At 42.7% G+C, this 21,979-nt stretch overlaps 1 protein-coding gene across 1 annotated transcript; it reads right to left on the bottom strand.

The window, feature by feature from the left end:
- Window positions 1–447: 447 nt before the first annotated feature.
- LOC110973961 (uncharacterized) lies at window positions 448–10,041 on the bottom strand. The gene is made up of 3 exons (XM_022225231.2): window positions 8,662–10,041; window positions 5,593–5,798; window positions 448–1,546 (listed from the first exon to the last, which is right to left on the bottom strand). Exons 1-3 carry the CDS (start codon window positions 9,161–9,163, stop codon window positions 815–817), a joined length of 1,440 nt encoding a protein of 479 aa, XP_022080923.1. The 5' UTR covers window positions 9,164–10,041; the 3' UTR covers window positions 448–814.
- Between the last annotated feature and the right edge of the window lie 11,938 nt (window positions 10,042–21,979).

Below are 21,979 nucleotides of genomic sequence, written 5' to 3'. Positions count from 1 at the left end.
GCCTCCCATACTCTATTTACTATTCCACCTGCGATGCACACCTGACTGGGCCAACACTACCGAGAGACGACGGTTTAGCGGACGGGCACGGAGCCTGCATTGTAACAGCCCGTTAACTCTCGTCTCCGCAAGACCGAGACGCAGCTAAAAAAAATCGGAGCGGGAAAAGCTTCTTGGGGAGGAAAAGCTGTCGCCGCCCTGAATGGACTTGAAGGACTTGCTGGCGCGTGCCCAACTGCTGTTTGCAGTGATTTCATGCTTCAGACGACAACATTTAAAGGGCCGGCCAAATAGCTTTTGATTTGCTAAATTGCTCATCCAGGGTAAAGATGGGACAGAACTTGAATAGAAAATTGGCCTTATAGTTGGCCAGTATTTTTTCGCAGCTGCCGAAACAACAAACTCACATCCAAAGTAAAACTGAAGCCGACAAATTGGCGCCAAATGTTGACCATGATACTTGCATTCTGTATTATATACAGTGAACCCTATCGATAATCTTGCTGCGTAAATACACAATTGGTAGTAAATATGTATAAATACTTGGGAATTACATTTGATTTTATCGCATCACTTATGGCCAGTTTTACATTTAGATTCCCACTCTTGCAAACGTTTCAAATAGCATGATGCTGGGAACATGAATATGTTCCACATTTTTCCACACTCGGTTATTTTTATACACAAATTATAAATATTAGATTTATTTCTTTCAACCCTAACATTTGTCAAAATTTACAATTGAATTTATACTCCGTTTCAGTCAGCTGACACACCCTTGCGTGGGTTTTTTCGTCGGAGGGTTATTTTGATCTCAATGACATTGGTGGTAATGATCAGTAAGAATTGTTTCGGTGTTTCTGGCGTGGCTCTCCCACATTTTGTTTTCTCTTTCACCGTTCTCCTCGTCTCTCAGGATGACGTGACCCACCTTAGCCTCCGTAGTATCTTCGATGGAGGCCTCGCATGGCGGTTGTGGTGGTGGTGTCAACCCTGCTACTGATGATGATGATGATGCGAGAGTCTGGACTGCCAAAGGATGGTGGGACACGGGCAAGACTGAGTCACACTCGCAGGCCAGTCTTCTCCTCTGTCCTACCTCCTGGCCTGATATCCGATCCTCCTCCTTGAGACACTTCTCCTTCCTGCCTTCCATCCCATGCTCGCTTTCAGTCCCGGTTACTGCCACTGCTGTTTCTGCCACGGGAACGACTTCCACTTCCATTTCATCCTCGCCATCATCACGGCAAAGAGAGCCGCATCTCTCTTCCTGAACTCCATTCACGTCTTCGTCTTCCTCCTCTTCATCTTCGTCGTCATCGTCATCATCACCCGGAGCGGGAGCGGCCATGGCCCTCATGGGGGGCGAGGACGCTTTCTCGGCTGTTCCCGCCACTGCTGCAGCTGTTGCCGCCTCGCTGTTCTGTTTCTGCCGTATGGTGTCGATGTGTTTTGGTCCTCCAATCTTGTGCTCGGCTGCCTCTGCATTGGAAATCCCTTCCATCTTCTTCCACTTTGTGCGCCTGTTCTGGAACCAAATTTTTACCTGCGAACACCAAGTGACAAAGAAAACATTGTGAGGCCTCAAAACCACGTTTCCCCTGCATCATGTGGCAATCTAAGTACTAGTAGGAATCAGTCTCACCGCTGGTGCTAAAACATTTAGATAATCAACAAAAGGGCTTTACTGGTACCCGCACAACATTTTTTATCAGTTGCCACCACGCTAAATGAGAATTATGCTGTTAATTACTCAAAACTTAAATCCCCTCTTTCCTAAACTGTTGGTCATTACCAATTTTAAAAAGCCACATAAATCTACATTTTCAAGAGCTTCACACGGCAAGGACGAAGGCCGTCTTGGTCTTTGGCGTTTACTTTTCCGGTATATTTTACGAAACAAATGCACATCAAACCTGAGACATGAGAAGGGATTCAGATTTTCTACCAACGCTGTCCTGTACAAAAATGAGTTACATGACGTGTAGAAAATAAATTTGTGGAAGTTACATTGCTATCACTCTTATTTGCTGGGAGATTTCGATTTCACAGACGCTATTTTCCACCAATCACGTGTGCCATACTAAAGCCTGGTATCCGGTTCGTAGGTGACTTTGTCACAAAGGCGGACGCGCCACGATTTGCAGGCTCTCATTGGACAATTGCTGAAGTTGCGCGTTAACTTCCGGTTCCATGGTTCCGTGTAAACGGCGATCGAAGCATGTAACCCTATGAACAGTGCAAATGTGCAGTATGAGTGGTTTAAACTGAAGTGACGTCACACTTAAGTACCGAAGTGAATACGTCACGCGCACAATTAGTGTGTAAAAGGCATTAGCGCAAGAACCAGTGCGTGAACCAACACGCGCGCGTACTCCATTCGTTTGCACTGCTCTTTCTGGTTCACAGTGACGTCACACTTCGGCACTCTATAGTTAAAGCACTGTGGTCTGTCACGATTCATGATTGATTCAGGTCCCTCGCCTGTAAATTGCCGACTTTCCATTACTCCTAAATTATGACGAAAATTAATACAGACGACGGCGATGAGTACACGTGTTTTCCATCGTCCCGAAGCGGTGTATGAATTATATTAACATAAACCATGGAAGAAACTGCGGAGCAAGCTCGAGAGTAGGCGACCTTTAACGAGCACAAAAGGCCTCTGGAAACATTAAGGAAATTTGTGACGAAAAATGTCACCAACAATGTTTAAAAAAAACCTTAAGATATAAGCATGAAACTGCAGTGGAAATAATTTTTAAAGAAACATCTACCGAAAATTCCATATCACGAGAAGACCACACCACTAAAAAAAAGATGAGCCATGACCGATGAGATATCAGGGCAATAACTCGCGGATCAGCATTACCGAAAAGCGAAAACCCGGAGAGTCAATTATGTGGTAAAAACTACATAGCCCGTGACTAAAATGTTTGGCTACGAGTGCGGCTGAATTAAAAGATATTGATTTTTTATTGAAATCCAAACGTCAGGGCATTTTACGCTTATTATTGTTTTCATTCCGGTAGGTGTGACTTTGTGCAGAGTCTAGTTGTAGGAGTGTCTGTTTAAAAGATTTAATGTAATATTTATCATGGCGTATTCTCTTATTTTATTCTAGACATAAGAGTTATTTTTGAGGTGGAGGAATTGGGTAGCTAAAGTATACCAAGATGGAGAGACATAGGTCAGGTTTGCATCGTAACTGTTACTGACTTTCACATTCACTCGTTATCATGTCTCGACCCTACTTGGTCTTACTAAAGAGGATTTCCAATCAGAGCAAAAGAAAGCAGAAAATGAAGAAAGTGATGCCAACAAGGAGCGAGGAGGTTCTTGGGGATAACGGTGATGACGGCGGTGACACTGCAGGGTCTTGTTTCATTGGTGGTTTAGGAGTTAACCCTCACGCATCCGTCCCACCAGGGTAGACAAACTGGATCAAGTCGGGCCCCCGAGAGTCTAACCCGTTTACACGGTCCCCCTCATCTTGTTTCCACTCGTGGAATACAGTCACACTCTCTTCAAGAGTGGAGAAGTCTTTTCTCGTCTTCCTCTTCACGCCTCCAACTCGGCCTTTTCCCGGAGGCGCAGAAAACAGACGGAGCCACCGGAGCGACATCCAGCCGAAAAAAAGCTCGGACGTCCCGCTACTGGTACGTGCAAACAGGACACGGGTAACTTTCTCGCCTTACCTACTCCGGAGCACTCGGTCGGGACCTGTCCCGCAGGCGTCGTAGGAGTGCTATCTTATACCCACTTCTACTATACATCACCCACATGTGCGAGGGAAAAAAGGTGAGAGGCACAGAAAGGCAAGACAAAAAGCAAGACATGAAAAAGGTGTCACAGAATTTAGTTTACCATCAGCATCTATCGGCTATAATCACCACCGATCATTATTCCTTAGAGTGGTTAAGGGCATACTGGCCGATTTCTAGTCTGTTCAATTCACTCATTTGCAAGTTTAAGTCCACATAAATAGCAAAGTCCACAATCGCGGCGCCAAATCATCTCCAATAGAGCCGACAAGACTTAGTGTTTATATCTATTTTATTCACAACTGCAATATAGATGTCTCCGGCTGTATACAGTACGTAATGACATTAATAGCTTTCGGGTTCTAAATCAACTACTGAAAACAGCTGATCTGTTAGCTTCAAGTTCATTGGCCAGAAGTTCCGATACGTTTTGTGGACACGCCTACAAGTCAATATAACGGCTTCAGAAAGTGCCTGCCATTTTGATACAAAGAGCCAAGAATTATGTGAATGGGCAACCTTTATAATCGTGAGGCTTTTAACCAATCACAATGCGCTATGTAAGCAACAGTACTAACCCCCCCTCCATTTACACGAATCATGTTAAGGTAATGGAATGCCATCTTGCCGCCAGTACGGCCCCCGCTTTTACCCTCAAATCCATTATTTTCCGATTACAGTGCCTCTGTGAATTACCCTTAAATGGTTGAGAAAACGACTGTCCCATCCCGACAAATTAACTACCTGGAAGATTAAAAGGGAAGAAGACAGAAAAAAATGGCTTAGCGAGACGGAAAAAAACTTCCGCAGTTGATTGTGAGCAATGGGATCGTGTGGGCAATTCCAAGAGTTAAAACGCGCCGCGATGTTGCCCCGTGTTCGGCAAGCGAAACCGTAATGGGTTGTGTTATGGGCGACGGTCTAACATCGCTGTCGACTCTCCATATAAACGCGAAGATGCAGGAGATTAGCTTCTATGCACGCATGCTCTATCACTGTTACATGCTGTTGATAGCGAACAAGTTAAATCATTACACGGTCCCACGAACGAACGACAATATCTTCCTTCTGAAAGGTTTTTAAACACCAAAATGACTGTTAATGTTATTATCATCTCACCGACGACAGGCAATTATGGGTTCTGAAAGGACCGCTCTTAATCGACGAATTATGAAGTATGAGTGAAAGGGAATTTCATTGGTATACAGGGAGTCGTGGCAGTAGGATCAAAACAAAAGCTGGAAAAACAGCCGAGTAGAGGAAGGGTGGAAATGTACATTCGGGGCCCTGGCATTGACATGCTGTACGTGCTAATGACAGACCGTCATTTGGACCCCTGACAGTGACATGCTGTACGTTCCATTGACAGAATGTCAGTAAAGAGTACAAACTATAATGATAACGGGTGAACTAAAAAGACTCACATTTACCTTACGTACGAATTTTAATTAATGGTTCTTGGAAATATTTGCTTGAATTGCTGTGGTTTTGGAGGTCACTGTCTCGTGTCATTTTGCGGTCAAGTCGACCATGATCTTGTCTACACCATCGGCTAATTTCAGTCGGGAATCTTGTTATTGTTATCTGTTTGAAATTTGTGAGATCAGTGGCGTGTCCATTTAGTGATGAAGAGGTCTCTAAAATTTGTGCCCGAAATTTTTATTTTTAGAAATATTCAAAGTTTGCATTGTCTTCGTTACCTGAATAAACCAAAACACATTCTTGAAGTGATGCTGAATGTTTAATTTGCTGCAAGTCTCCTTGAAAACCAATAATACTGAACGAACAGGGATTGAATGGAACGAGTGACGAGCTATAAACAATTTACCTGGGTGTCTGTCACATTCAGGAGGGTAGCTAACTCAGCCCTCTCGCTGGCAGAGAGGTATTTCTTGGCCTCAAACTGTTTCTCCAGCTCGAAGATCTGTCTCCCGCTGAACGTAGTCCTGGCTTTCTTCTTCTTCTCCTTACCGTCCGGCATCTCGCCTTCCCCCTTGCGCTTGCGGTCCGCTGCTCCGCCAGAATTCTCATCCTCTGGATTAGAAAGGAAAATGTTGCTGTAAAATCAGCTGTAGATTTTACTGAAAGAGTTACTTACACCCATTTTCCCTGAATGACCATATCCTTTGTAGAGGTTATTCTTCCCAGTGAGATCCCGTTTGGCATTCAGTAAAACCTAACTTGTGAGTTGAGGACGAAATACGTCTCTTTCTCTTTGTTTTGAGGGACCGTCCTTAGATTGCAATTTTACCAAAACTTTCAGAAGAGGGACCCTCTTTAGGCCCGACCTAAATTTCTTTTGAACCAAACTTGTGAATAATATTTCAGAATGAATTTAGTTCCAACTTTTGTAACACCGACGTGGCATGTCACTTTTAATATAATTTAATAGTTTCTTCCACAATTCTAATCTTCTAATTTCACCTAGGTAGGCCTAGTTCTTAATGTTCACCTTTTAATATTCTAAATAAAATAATTGCGATTTTTTTCAAAATTTTCTTGTAAGACGAAAACAATTTCGGGTTGTTTAACCGAGAAATTTAGCCAGGAAATGTGTTAACTCGGATGATTCATTCTGTAAAACCAGATGGCAACAAATCATTTTATTTTTTGACGGAGTAATTGTTGTTTCCAATTAGCCTATTTACACTTTTTCCAATATAGTCACTCTCATCAGATCCATGACATCATGTTGTTTAGCCATGAAGTCCGCATGCGCAGTTACAACGACAACACAAGTGATCTCGTAGACACAATTGACGGACTAATTGAGCTGTCATATGTTTTCACGCAAGGGTAAACCTAACCAAATCAATCCCTCTACAATTATGCAAATTCTCTTTTGGGTGTATTATAACTTACAGGACGCACTGCTTTGGTTTTTGAGGGCAAATTCACGTTTTCTTAAAAGATAAGATCAAACCCTCAACTGGCTTTTTAGAATATATTATAACCTTTACATTGAAAGCACAAGTGACTGATAATTTTCACAATTTATAAAGCACTGAAATTATTCAACCAAATTTTGTCTCAGTATGCGTAATTCTTAACTCTATCCTGTCCTCTATTACACAATTTATTGATCATTTAGCTATTATCATTATCTATTGTACACAAAGAAAATCTTATCGAAAACTGATCGATAAAAACTAGATATGTCAAGCGTCATTTTACAAAAAGAAAACGGATATCAGTGAAAATAAGACCTATACACAGAATAAATAATTCAACAAATCACCTCATGATTCATAATGTATAATTAAAAAATCCTAACAGATTGTGTAACCGCAGTTTAAAGTTCAACTTTGATAAAAAAGTGGCCGGTATCCGTTGAAGCTAACGAACCATCCGATAATTCAGGAATTCTGTAATTACCCTATGCCGTAATCATCTCAAGTGAATGACAGACTCATTAATGGCTCAAATTAAAGGACTCGTTTAATGGCCATTTAGCGAGACCCCTAAATGATTAAGTCCTGCCACTGGCAGCTTTCAGAAATCCTCTCCAGATGCAATTGCAATGATTTTTTTTAAATCGTTGTTCCAGCTAGCTGAGAACTGCCTTAAGCTTTGAGCGAATTAAGAAAGGCTTTAAACAAAATGCGCATATGAGTGCTTATTGATGGAATATCTACGATTCATTAAATAAGAACTGAGGACTTGTTAGAATTTTCACGCTACAATATACATAACTGAACGCTCTCTGAGTCAAAATTAAAAGAAAACAGCGAGGATCTCAAGGGCATGTATTGTTTTTGTTTTTAAATCGTAATTTTCCAAAACGAATAAAACGAAACATAAATAGAGGTGAAATAAATTAATAAAACGTAAACGTTTGAGGAAACATGACTTCAAGAGTACTTTAAAATGCATAGACGGTTGAGGCAGTTGTCTCGATGAGGTCAATATAATTAATTGTCGTTCAATACTACGACATTATTTCAAGCCGAAACTTAGACAATAATCATTGTTAAGAGTGACAATTTACTTGCCGTCTACCTGTTTTTTAACAACTAGTTATACATTTTCGCCGGTAGTTATTTCGAGTTAAAAGGTCGCTTGGTAGTTATGCCCAAGTGGATGTTTTCTCCTTTAATTCCCACCCTCCTTCGACGGGAAACCTTTTACTGTCTTCAAAGAGCTTGATGGTCACTTGGAGAGCGGAGCCCAGCCGCGAGGAAGGTTCTTACCCCCCCCTGCATTCACGGAGGTCGGAAAGCGGAGGGCAAAGAAGAATGGAAGAGGGGAAAGGGGATGTCTTTTTTTCAAGCCTTCGCTTTGCATTAGGATTTCTATCCGCTCCTTTACAATCAGGTCTGAATGAAGAGAGCCGTGAAAGGCTCTCCCTGTGCTGCCGTACCCTGTGGGTGTATCAAGCCAGAGTTGAGTGGAGGCACCGCTCTTTGGCCTCATTTGCCTGGTCTTCCGCAAAGGAGGGGGAATAATGAGCGACGCGCTGATGGGCCGGATCGGAAGGGCTAAGTTTTAAGCACCACCGTTTGCTCCTAGGTGGTCCTGACTCTCTCGTTTTTCTCCCCCGTCGTCTTTATTATCCGTGATAGATTACCGGGCGGGGATGGAGTTAAGAGGGAGGCCTAAATCGGCCTTGCTGACTGAATAGAGGGGTAACAAAGTACCCAGGGCTATATTTAATGGTAGGCTAACCATTCATTAACATCAACGGAGAGAATTTAACACTTTAGTCAATCGAGGCCAGTCGCTTAAACGGTAGGCCTAATAAGTTTTATGGAGTTGCACTGCGTGTAGCTTTAATTGATTGAGGATGAGGTTTCCAAAAAATACTTTTTGCTTGATATATAAAACCTGTAAGAGAGTTAGCAATCCATTTTGTCCTTGCAAATTATTTTCTAAGGAATGACAAGAAGAAACGACTTACCGTTGCTGTCAACGCTTTCCCGGTTGTCCGATGTGTGATCCGTTACAATTTCTACCACCTCCTTGCTGTGAGTTTTTGACTGATGGTGATGATGGTGGTGTCCGTCTTTGGCGTGCTTCACCACACCGCGTTTGTCCATATCAGCAGACAAATTGCCCGGCGAAGAAGACGCCGATTTCCCGGACGGCTTACCGCCACCGCTGACCACGGCGGGCGAGTCAGCCAGCGTCATGGCACGGGCGTGCTCGGCACTGATCAGGCCAAGCTTTCTCTGGCTCTCTGCGGCGGCAGCGACGGCCGCCTCGCGCTCCCACAGCCCGAGAATGTCGGCAATGTAGTACGGCGTAGGCCGCTTGGCCCTCGGCCGATAGTTATGGGGATGCCAGGTCCCAATTGCCACCACTGGAGGAAAGAACGCAGCAGCAGATACCACAGGCATGGGGTGAAACTTGGAAGAAGACAGACCCATAGCCAGTAAGTCTGTCCGGTATTGTGGAAACATTGCGACGAAGTCCCGATAGTTTGTCCAACTTTCTTTAAATGTAGATATCGAAGTGACTTTAGGTGTATAACTTGTGAATCCCAATCCAAAGTGATTACAGCTTTAAGTGTAGAAATGTTGAGCATTCACAGCACGCAGATAGAGTCATGATCTGAACGTCGCGCTCTCAACTGCTTAGCGTCTCTCCCCGTACCAAACGATGAGAGTTGCTTCAACAACGTCAAATGGCTGATAATTGATGGCTAACGACCCTCCACATTAAACAAATGGATACAGTGAGGGGACAAGCAAAGGACGGATAATTAAAAGCATTTACTGATGGACGAGGAGAATCTTCCATCCAGCGTGTGCAGAAATCGACGCGAGGAATCTCCAGTTTTATTTTCTCTTCAACGTCGCTCAGGAGAGATGAAAAAAAGTCTTGAAGATGAGAAGCGGTCCAACGTCACCAGACAGAAATGGCCATACCGGCCTTGTTCGTCTACTCGGTGGGCCGTGCTGTGTGCGCGAACGTCAGAGATAAAAGTTTGACTGACTGGCAATACCGATCAGTCCAATCGCTCAATAGAGAACCGTTTATAGAGGGTGTCCCTTTTTATGGACCTCACAAAACGGTGGCTGTGTGGTGTGGTGTAGGTCGGGGCGGGTTCGCGTGGTGCGAGCGTATAGTCCCCCGTATTGACGGCCTGGCCACACTAAAGGCGCGACAAGCACTGGCTCGGCGAGCCCTTCAATCGCTAATGACCGTTAAACACCGGCATGTGATTTACCAACACCTTGGACGCCCTGGAACTCTTTGTGCTGTGTCACCCACTTTCCAGTCCAAGTGTGACTAGTATACAAAAGGCATCAGGTCCGTAGAAGTGCAAAGGCCTATGGGTAGGGGTTGACACTTTGCCACTATAGTATTTAAGTATCGGTGTGCCGCAACTTGCTGGCTGACAATTGACTGGATGTGGGGTAGTCGATTGATGGGTGCGTGATTTTCACTCGGGTCAAGTAATCTAGGGTATAGGTAATGATTAAACCACCATTGAATTAGTGAATTTTTCCAAGTCAGCTGGGCTTCACAATGGAGCTGGAAGTACTCCCCCCCCAAAAAAAGACAGAAATATCAAATAGGTTTATTTATGATAATAGGTTTTCTTCTCCGTAAAGATTTCAACACCAGTTTATCACTCCCTCATGTGACTCGTGGAGGAGACTAAGTGCGCACGCGTACTACCATTTGGTGAAAGAATCTGCCTGTTACATGTCAGCCCGACTGTAGTGATGGATCCCCTAGAGCATTGGTGGACCCATTAAAATCATAGTGTTCGGAATGTATGCAACCTTCTGGGCCTTCTGACGATTAGGTCGTCATGTGACCCCTTCCCCTCTGACCAATGATGTAATCCATCTACAATTTCTCTGTTTTCTTGACTTCGCTTCATAAAAGAAGGCTCGCATCACATTTCCCGCGACAGAAATCTTATAGCAAGCGATAAGATTGTGCGCAGCGCCGGCTTGATGGGTCATGTCGCACGTGGAATGAGAAAATATAAATAACGGGTACACATAATTCAGTGGAGAGAACAGTAGCAGAAAACACATACAGTGCTTCTGCACAGGGTCGTGCCTATCACTCAACACGACCCCGCAATGAGCCGATTGCAATAAACAAACATTGAAGGGAACGAGGTTAGCATTGACAATTAAAACCGCCTGGAGGGCTGGTTGTGACTGGTTTGAGTGGCGCGAACTGAATCAGCCCGTCAGTTGATCTGGCCTCCATGATCTGAACCATTTGACGGTCTGGCTTTGGCATTCCTGTCCCACTATAAAATTACATCTTCGACGTAGAATTTCCACACATCTTCAAAAAGGAATTATTGAAGAAAAATGAGACTCAAGTCCATAATAAATTTATTTCTGCAACTGGAGTGTTGTGACTGGCTCAAATTGGATTAGTTCACTTGTTAATTGATTGGTTCGCGTCCCGCCTGTTCAACAAGTGACAGGCTGAAGAGATATCCGTGGTTCCAGGCCAGTTTCGGGTTTTAATTACCAGACTTTTATCTCAATCTGTTATCAACGCGGAGGCTTATTAGCCAATTTCCGCCATTTATCGGGACGCTCCTGGCTGGGAGGCCAGACCTCTGTTGACACTGCAATTACTCGCGACTGTTTCCTCCAGTTTGCTCGACAAGATTGAAATGATGAGAGGGCGCAAAGATGCCCAACCGGATAGGAGTCAATCTGAACTCGGCGCAACAATGGAGGAATACCAAATTCCTCCGTGGCGCACAATTGACCCCCCCCCCCATTGCGTGCATGGGCATAATTCATCAGGATGATACACCTTGACGGCTTTAAGGTGCTTAGGTTTCCTCGGTGGTGTTACATGAAATTTTGCATTGCAGGAAATATGAACTTACGCATGTACATCGCATGCACACTAACAACAAGACTCGGAGTCGCTTCAAAGACTGCAAACCCTAGGTCTATGCTGAAATGTGAGCTACTTTTTGTGCGGGTCAATAAAAAAAGTTAGAATAAAAAAAGTTAGAATAATGCAGCCGGAAATTTTAGTTCTTCAAATGCAGGTTAGTCTCAGTCCTACAGATAAGAGCATAGAGGAAGGAAAAAGATACAAGCGAAATTGTTCCTAGGGTTGTGAAAGTACACCAATAGCTTATGTAGGCCTACCTTTCAAACATTTTAATGTTAACCGATTTGCAGGAATCTGTGGTCAAGCAGTTACATCCCCGTTAACCTATTTTCTTTGTAGCAAAAACTCATCTATCCACTCGTTTATCAGTTTGTACCCGGGACCCGTGCCTGCGTCCGCAAACCCATTTACCGTGTTTACCCCCCTTGCCCGATTTGGAATGAAGAAGAAATGACTCATATAAAGAGCCGAGTCAACAGTCCTTATTACCCGGCGGTCGTGTTGCTATAATTTGGAGGCTGTCCTTGCATTTGTGCGGACCGTTTTGGGATTATTTGCAAATGCAGGTCTTTTTCTTTTCTTTTCAGCGAGAGGGGAGAATCGGCAGGCTTTTAGCATCGAATACTTGAAGTCAGATCGTGCGGAACGGGGAACCCTATTGGCCGTGGCCAAGCGGGTCACAGCCGGTAAAAGCAACCGGCTTTAAAGCTGTCGTAGCTTGATGACAAAAATGCAATATAGAACGAGGGGAGCGGCATGAACTGTAGATTTTTTTCAACTTCTAAGCCCATAATTCTGTTACATATGATGTATAATTATTTCTTAGCAAATGAAAATTGTCACAATAAGGTCAGATCTGTAGGTCTTATTTTATTAAGCCACCGGCCATTATGGAGTTCAATTCAGGACCAATAATATTCACCAAAGCTCTATTTAAGCCTTTATTAGCCTTTATTAGCCTAATAAAAATACTTCTTACTAAAATGGCCGCCATACCCACCAACATGGCCGATTGGTGTGCACGTCTAGTCTTCCTTTTACAGGTTGCAAAAGTAAACCTGTGTTTTGTTATAATTCTGGACATATTTTCACCTCATCTTCTCGAACAGCTTTTGTTCAATAATAACGACAGTGCCTGGCCACCGCCTGCCTGCTCTTTTCTACAGCGACCATCGAACCATAGAGACATAGCCGTAAATGGGCCCCGAGTAATAATGGTACATGTAAATCACGCAAGGTCGGTTGATAAGACAACGACAATTTACGGCCTCATTAATCGCACCTAAAGAGGTGAACCTGGGGGAAGATGGAATTCAGACACCCTTCAACTGCCGCAGGAATTGAACGTAATGGTAAGACATGAGAAGGGCAGGCTCGGTGGGGTTAGGAAAGAAACCTCTTAATGTCTTTCCACACCTTGTGTGGCTCATGAGTCCCCTGGGTCGTGGCCTTTGAAGGTGCTTTCCCAGACTCACACAATCCTTGAAGTCCTTGCTTTTCTCAAATACTTTGACTTCTTGTGAAGGGGGTGGGGATGTGAGGAAAGAAAGCATATAACGTGTAGAAAGAGGGAAGACAAAGGAAAGGGACTACAAGTTGGTGTCCTGGTGCATGCCTGGTGGTACTTCGTGGGTTCTAAGCATCGTATGAAGTAATCCACTTTCAAACACAGACCCATATCCCCCTCAACTGATAAGATATACCGAGCACGCGCTGGACGTGCACAATCGGCCGTCAGTCTGCGCTGCGTGCGCATGCAGACATCTGCGCATGCTTACAGAAAGTCTTCAATATCAACCATGGTCTCCAGTTATCCGGCTCAAACCCACTGTACTGAGCCCGTGACAGCAGTTTGTGGCCGTGTTTATTTTTTATTAGCCGTCAAGCAAAATGCTGCACTTGATCTCTCTTGACCCAATCGTGCTGTCTGCGTAAAAAGGTTTCCATAGAAACTGCGGAACTCCAGATCTCTTGCGATCTGTCGATTTGTCAAGTAGCTGACGATACAGCGTTTAGACCCCTACATGACGGACAGAGGCAAATCTTTCAACATTATTTTGACAGAAGATCACACCATCTTGGTTCATCAGAAGCAATGGATAGGTCAGAGTCAATGCCCGTACCTTTAATCCCTCACGTGGTGAGGCAGATAACGTTTGTTTTCCTGTCACTGTGTTAAAAATCCAGCAAACGACAGGCACCGGCCCCTAAACCAACCAGAAATGTCACTGTGGGTTCTCATTCTGGCACTCATTCCCTTCACATTCCAAAGCAGGGTTGAACAAGTACTTTTGTTGCCTCTTCTTCAGAAAGGAATCAGTTTAATCAACCAGTGCAGAACTTTCAACCGTGAGTGCTCCCATTTCTTCCAATTTTCACAGTCATAGCAAGAAACTAGTTGGAATTGAGGTTATGAATAATTTATATCCATATTTTTGTTTGTGTTTCTTTCTTGTTTAATTGACACTTCATATTTTGTTACCTTATAACAAGTCAGATTTCCCCATCCCACGCAATGGTGTGGGTTCGTTCAGTCAATTTAGTTGGGTAATGTTTCAACTGTTTTGTCATCTGAAGCCTTGTATCCGAATATTGACAGCTTCTGGACATGCTAAGGCGTACCACAATGGGCAGGTGTCATGTGACCTATATTAAGCAGGTTGAACTATACTCCAACTCAGCCCAAAATCAAGGGAGATCGACAAGTACTGATTGCACCTGAAAGTAAGTACGGCAAGTCAAACGATGTTTTTGTCATGCTGTGTATTAGCCTATTAAGAAGTACGAACTGAAAAAAAAACCAGATAGTCCCTGTGCTTTAGGATAGCTGGAGGTGTAGGGGCGGGAGGAAATGCATCGTGATGCTGCGCTTGCGACTTTCTGACGGCATTACAACTTTGTGGAAAAGCTTGTTGGCTGTGCAGTAGTTTCATCATGGAAGAAAATATTAACGCCAAGCTTCAAACTGTCCAAAGAACAGACGAATGGTTCCTGTAAACATTAAAGTCATGAAACTTGATCACTAATCATGCCTAGGACGAGTGGTTACAATTTGTCGTCGAGGTGGGGGCGGAACGAGAGTGTAAAACACAATATCCTCAGGCCTGACAGGGCGCGAAAACAACCAAATAATGGGACATGGGGGTGGGGAATAATTGGAGGCAGGTTCGAGGTGTTAGTTGAGATAACTTGTAGGGCGTGCCGATGCCCAACGAACGACCGCAAGGTGATTGGCAACACGTGGGAAGAAGCTAGCAGTGGCTTGGTCGTCATGGTAAACAGGAAAAGCGTGACAATGTTGCCGGTTCGCAAATAAACAAAGGGCAAACTTTTTCAAAACTAATGGTAAAGAGAGCTGAAAAATATAGGAAAAGGAAAAACTTTGCAAAGTCCTGAACAAATTCTCAACAAGTCCATGCAAAGAAGCTCAAAACCACCTCAAAAGCTTATGTAGTGAATGTCAAGTGTAAAACTGCTACGATAATAAGTGTAATCTGAATCTTGGAAGGCATCTTTATCTCGGAGTTTATATTAAAGTGCCACAAACAGGTCTTTAATTGGAAAGCTGAACTTGCCTATGGCGCCAAACTGAAACTACTGGGCCCATTGATAAAAATCTCTTTGTAGTCATTAGCAATAGACCAAGCGGTTTGGATATAAGCCTTAAACGTTCCAAGCCTTAGTATTATACGTGCCCCTACAATATTTTGCATCAGCGAAAAGGGTACTTTTATCCCAAGTCCTGTCACCTTTTTCAGCGTAAAACCTGACAAATGACGTAAAGGGTAAATAGCAAGTAATACAATGAAAACATTTTTTTTTCTTAAACGCAGGGAGTATTTCTGAATTTAGACCAACCTTTTGTTTTCTGATACGTTCTAAAGGGCAACCCCCCCCCTTGAAAAAAAAATGAAATACATGGGCATCTCGACTCGAATCCCTGCATCAACCATTCTGCAAATCTGCAAATCTACGGAAACATCCTTTTGCTGGCAATAATTACACTCCAAACCCTATCCATTCGAAATCTGTCCTGACGTATCATCTTGGAGATTGTCGAAACAATTGGTGTCAAGTTGTCCTTTCGTGGGCTTTTACCGTCGGTGGTTGAACTTTGCACACATTGAAAACAAAGAAAAGAACTATGGGGCGCAATAATTATGTCTGTGGTGTTGGATCACCCAGTCATTCTGTGAAATCAGGGGTTACCATGATCGGGAGAGGAAATCTTTCTAACCGCTGACGAGCCTGTTCCCGTCCTTAGTTCCCTATGCTCAACCTTGACCGGTTCCTAACCACACGTACATATGGTGCAGTTCACGACGTCTCGATTGTTTCCACTAATTGCAAGAATTGTTTACTCATCGCTGAATGCGAAAAAAATAGAGCTCGAACTTTCTCAATCTTTGCAACAACAATCGTGAGTCATTGGCAACTTTCGATATGACGTCACTGTGGTGACGGGGTTTGTAGCGTCTAATAATAACTACTTGACCCTTGACCCTGTGTCTCGTGTCGAAGGGTTGAAGCATCCGGTGGAGTCTCGGGACCTAAGGCTGACCTGATTTTGACATTAGTTTTCTGGAATCTTGTAATAAAATTGGATCGATAGAAAACAACATATTCTTGACTGATATTCTTTTGAAGAGGAAAACCTTGCAAAAATGTTAATGGATTCAGTTAGAAGGTTTAATACAAATTGACCGAAAAAGTGGCTTTGCAAAAAAGAAATCGAGATATTTAATGACTTTATTTGTATCCACATCATAACATACAGTCCAGTATTTGCTGCTATGAATATATTTTCCAACAAATGTTAATGGAAAGGTTTTCCTTCTTGAGTAACCCATGGCATTGATTTTCAGTAGACTACGAAATAAAATAGGCGTAGATCTCTCTCTCTCTGCATATTAAGAGAAGTTTGAGATTCGAATTCGGCCCACCAAAGTTGACCGTGAATGAACTTAAACAACCCCACAAACTGTAACCACCAAAGTAAAGCAATGTTGACCAATTCAGTACAGTCGTTGTCATAATCTGTTGCAGGCTGAGAAAAAATTCACTGTTTTTTGTTGCGGTTTTTGTTGGGCTGAGTATCTACTGCGGGCTAAAAATAATTATGGTCAGACCGTGTAATTTGAATTTCCTTGGAATTGCATGCAAAGTGGTTTTTTATTATCGTGACTTACGTCGATGTTTCCCTTCAACTTCAAGACGAATTCGACATGAAAATATGTATGTCGGGTCTCCGTATGGTTTAGATGTATCAAAATACATGTTTTGACCTGGTATTAAAACAAATCGTTCATGGGCATTTTTGTTCACTGTATAAAAGACGTATAGGCCTATGCAGTTTCAAGTCTCATAGAAAGCCGCTGTTGTATTGACGCCAATTGAGAAACTTAATTAGCTGTTCAAAGATTCCCTATACGAGCTGAACCTTTTTTGTTTGCTGATAACTTCCGTGCACCATCTGAGCAGGAAAACAAAACGTATCAATATTAATGGAAACAACGTCCGTTCTCAGATTGTTTCCCAAGATGACATCACAAATGCAATAAGCATGAAGGAGCAATAAGGAATTATTTCATGAGTTATTAAGCTTCCATAGGGGTAATAAGACTGATCATGATGTCGTGTGTCTAAGATTTAGATATAAAATAATTTACTTTGGGTGTCATTTGATTAATATGCTTCTTTACCGATTAATATTCCGCCAATATTTTATTCATAGATACCTTACATAATAATGCAGAGGGATTTGTCCTGTAAAATAATATGCAATTGTTTTTCATCGAGCAGCGGACGTCACTGATCATACGTGGGAAAAAATACCGCAAGACTCTGAACTTTCTCCCCTTAGCAACCGTTTTGGCGCCATCTGAGAACAACAAAACAAAGTACTTACTCGCTGTTCAGGTGTCGTATTAACTGTAATAAGATGACATGCTACCTTCTTGACTTCACTGAAGTATTGTACCAAAAATGTGAAATCTGTCATTTTTAACGTTTGCGTTTATGGGGTTCAAAAACACGTGCAAAGCCTGTCGTGGTAGGCACACGACAAAAAATCTCCCCCCCCCCATTTAAGAGCAACGTGTGAACGCCTTAGGAATGTAGGGGGCTGGTAGTTTTCCCGTCAACGGTGGTAAAATCACCCCAAAAAATTCCACAGCCATTTAAGATAGAAAACATATTTGAAGACTTCGTGAATGACTAGGACTTCGGGTAGGCCAAGTGGGCAGTGCCGTGTCTGGTCACAGCCTCCAGAGAGCTCGCTAGCTGGCCTACTGGGTATACCAAAAATGCCGACTAGAAAGCAGAGCGGTTCTCACCTCAGAATGTGAGGCTGAGATCCACCAGAATCTAACGACGAAAGACAAGATGCAGGCTCTAAAAGCAGTAAAAGTAAAAGTAACCAACATGGGAGTTTAAAGATGTATAGAAAATACAGGGTGAAACAAAAGAGAAATGGACAGAGAAAAATTAACTGAATTTACTGAATATTGCAGAAGCGGTTTAATTGGAAGCAAACTATTGAATGCGAAGTTGAAGAACACAAGTAAAGTGGGTTTTCTTGATACTCAATCAGCTGAGAACAAATAACGATGGTGTTTTAATAACATAATTAATAATAACATAATTTTAATAATGCGTGGGAATGCGAGCATGCAACAGTTTGGGTTATGTATATAACGGAATCTGCGTAACTTCAGACTCCCAAAATAAAAGAATTTTTGTAACCAGGTATACTTGCATAATAAAGGGTATTTAATTTGAGGCTTTAATTTGAGGCATTATGATGTTAAGATGAACATTCAAAACATACCAAAGGCCTTGTTATGGAAAATAGTCAAATTCAAGTTAACATTGAAACAATTAGTTCTGTTTTTTGGTGTATACTGTAATTTTCCAATCGGTTTTTGACACTGCATCCTCACGAAGAAACTTTACTAACAATTTTTCCATCTCCAAAGTGGCGACTGAAATATGGATTTCTTTCAAAGTTTGTCCAGTTAAATACAAATATAATCAAGCCATCCTAGCTGGGGAAAAAGTAATAGTTTCTTGTAAGACCAGAATGGCGCCAACCCCAGACGGGGCCTTAGGCGGTGGATGCCAGCAGGATATTAAGTCTTTTCACCCCTCAAATTATGACTGAAGGTTGATCTTGATGATCATGATTTGGACAAAATGACAAACGAAAATCTCTAAAAAAAAGTGAGGTGTGACACTCACACAAGGACACGAATGTCAGGAAGACCGTCAAAACTGACCGAATAAAGAACAGACAGAGGGGGTCAAATAACAGGAACACTCACGTAGCGCAAACAATGACAATTGCGATAACCGGCCGGAGGTGATGACATTTTGGTGGGATGGGGAGGGGTTCAAGTAACTTGAGGATGCTTTAACTTCCTCTTAGTATCGAGCTTTGAGTTGGGGTCTAGGGATTCAGACCCTCTTCTGTAAAGAAGGTTTTTAAAAAAAAAAAAAGGAAATGTCACTTATTACTGATCTTTGTGTATTTCCTCGGCTGGGGATTTCGAGTTTTTTAGACAATGAACAGGGCTTCAAAGCCAGCAAAAGGGGTAGAAGATTTAAACAGAGAGGCCTTGTGTGTGACTAGAAATGATCTATTGTATGCAGTGAAAATAGCTGATGAGTAAGTTTCAGAACTCGAATTTCTCCTGTCTTCTCGTCAGATAAATAAATGAGTCACAAGCGTTTCATAACATTTTATTGATAGTGACTTTTTGACTTTGCATTTGAGTGACGCAGAAAACCAAAACTAATGTTGCAAAGCATGTTGCACCTGAAAATGGTACATCATGTATGTGCGTGCAAATAAGGACAGGAAGAACACGTTTCTCCTCGGTAAAATTGAGGATACCCGACGACGAATGCACAATTATTTGGACAATGATTCGCTTGTTCTGACATCCCTCACGCTGTTACAGGAGGAGACAATGACAGAGCATAATAACGGGATGATTGGAACCGGACATCCACCCTGGCTTAAGGCTTTTATGAATAACAGACTAATAATTTTTAAAAAAATCTGGGGTCGCTTAAAAATAGAATCGATGCTACAACAGGTGGGCCAGAGTTTGAAATCGTGGTCGATCGGTCACAGCAGTGAGAGGAAGTTCCAGCTTATCTATTATTCTCTTTTTATCATGTCTTAAAATTATTTTTCGAGTGAATGAATTTTATGCGTGATTGTATTGTATTGTGACCCTATTGTTTTAAACAAAAATCCGGAGAAAATGAAGCTCAACATTTTAAAATGCGCATTGTTGTCAAGCACTTTTCGGTATCTTTTATTTTCCTTACATGTAAATGTTATTTATCATCAAATAATAATCCCTGATAAGTTAATTGACACCACCTATATTAAATTGTTGACAAATGAGCGTTCGTCTGAGACAATGCAGCATACCGTACCGGTATTGCTGATTGGGCTTTGAAGACTTTAACAGCCTACATAATACGGCCGATCTGTCGACTCGGCAAACCAATTGTAACATAAATTGCAGACATTGAAAGCCATTAATTTGTGGGTATGGTTATTACTAACAGGAGGTAGGATCGTGATAACGCAGAGCACATGGTTGTATTAGGTATGCTAGTCTTGTCGTGAGATCTAATTATTGTTGAGAAGTCGCGAAGACCAAGTGTAATTGATGATTGCAATTTCCTTACCAAAGCCGGGGCAGTTGTATATATGTATGAAAAGAAAGAATCATCGGCGGTAAACTGGGATATAGGGATAGTCCGGGTGATGAATCGATGGTGGGTGCTTGAGGTTCGGGTGAAGACTGTAAACTACCGGTGGAGAGAGAGTGAGCCAGGCTGGGACAGCGACTGGCCACTTGAACGCCAGGCACCGTTCAGGACGTCAGGGGCGCCATCTTAGGATCCCTGTGTGTTTGTGGAGAACTCCAAGACAGTTCTCATCAATCGTGAGTCACGGTGAACGCGTCGCATCGACAGGGTTCGCCCGGTCTCGTGAACCGATTGGCCCATGGTGGTATCTTACCCCCGTCAACAGGTCCGGACTGTCGCAGGCTTGGCTAGGTCGTGTTGTATGCCCTCTTTAACAACACGATAATAAATGACACTTCGTGCAGCCAGTCTTTCACGCCCCCCTCCCCCCCTGTGCCGATACGTGCACTTAATTTGTTAAGCTGTGGCGAGGCGATACATTAGGCCGTCCGTTCGCATTTGAGGTGATTTCCCGACAGTGGGAGAAGGCGGTAATTATGGCGCTGCAGAGAAGAAACAAGTAGAGCCCGACTAATGAAATCGCTGTCGATCCTTCAGCTTTTGGAATCGGTCACAAACGACTCATCAACAGATCATGCCTTTGACCTCAGGCGTCGAACATATACAGATATGCTCCTGACTGACACTTTTTGGACTACGTGTTATTTGAACTATTCGTTTCAAATGCAAACTGTATCAAATCCAACATGCAGGGTAAGTTTTTGCACGCAGCCTTGCAGGTTGGGTTTAGTCCATACCCAGGAGCAAGCTGCAAGTCAACCACTCGTTACGTTGCTTCATTACACAATACAGAACACAGTCGGATTTTACCTAAGTTTCTGGAATTCAAACTCTTACCCTTGAAACAAAGGTTCACTATAAATGGTAATTTTGATAAATGAAAGCTGTAAAGAACCCATTTTAGAAAGTATCCTTCTTTAATCCGACGGCTGTAGATGCAAGCTCTTTTATTTCATTATGTCAGCGGCAATCCATTCCCTCTGGTAATTAAAAAAATTGTCGTTCTGACAAGCCGACATCTCTTTTTTAACTGATGCAAAGTTTTTCAAATGGACTCTTGATGGCACAAACTCAACCCTGTCGATTCCGCGTGACAGTCACTATCCCGGCCGTGTGTTAAGGATATTGCTACCCAAACTTTAAAATAACAGCTTTTCGCTTTGATCAGATTCGGTCAATCTAAGTTCAAATTGTGCAAACTACAAGAAAAAAATGAGCATTGCTTTGTATGTTCCAACCTGTGAAGAAACGACTCGCAGCATGTAATGCAATATCACTGTTTCTCCTCTTTTAAAGCAAATATAAATTCCTCTTTTTTAATCCTTGGTTTAAATTTACTTCAGTCAATGCATAAAAATGAAAGCAGAGGACAATCCAATTCAATAGGCTTACTGCAAAAGCTGACGTCGTCCCTTGAAATGATTTATAAAACAATCACAAAACACGTAATGTGTGTCCTCAACTCTAGAAGTTTTTCAATGACGAACTCGGTGCTGTGTCTACCGAGCACAGTTGGAAAACGATCTGGGACTGAATTGTAGATCAACCAGTACAGGAAAGCGTGATACTCTCTGGGTCAAGCACAGCGTCAGTTT

Source organism: Acanthaster planci, linkage group LG13, assembly GCF_054643075.1.
Source record: "Acanthaster planci isolate LZ-2023a linkage group LG13, COTS_SCS, whole genome shotgun sequence".
In the NCBI taxonomy this organism is placed as follows: domain Eukaryota; kingdom Metazoa; phylum Echinodermata; class Asteroidea; order Valvatida; family Acanthasteridae; genus Acanthaster; species Acanthaster planci.
Note: the sequence above shows the minus strand (reverse complement) of the source record. Positions and strands in the feature narration are given on the sequence as shown.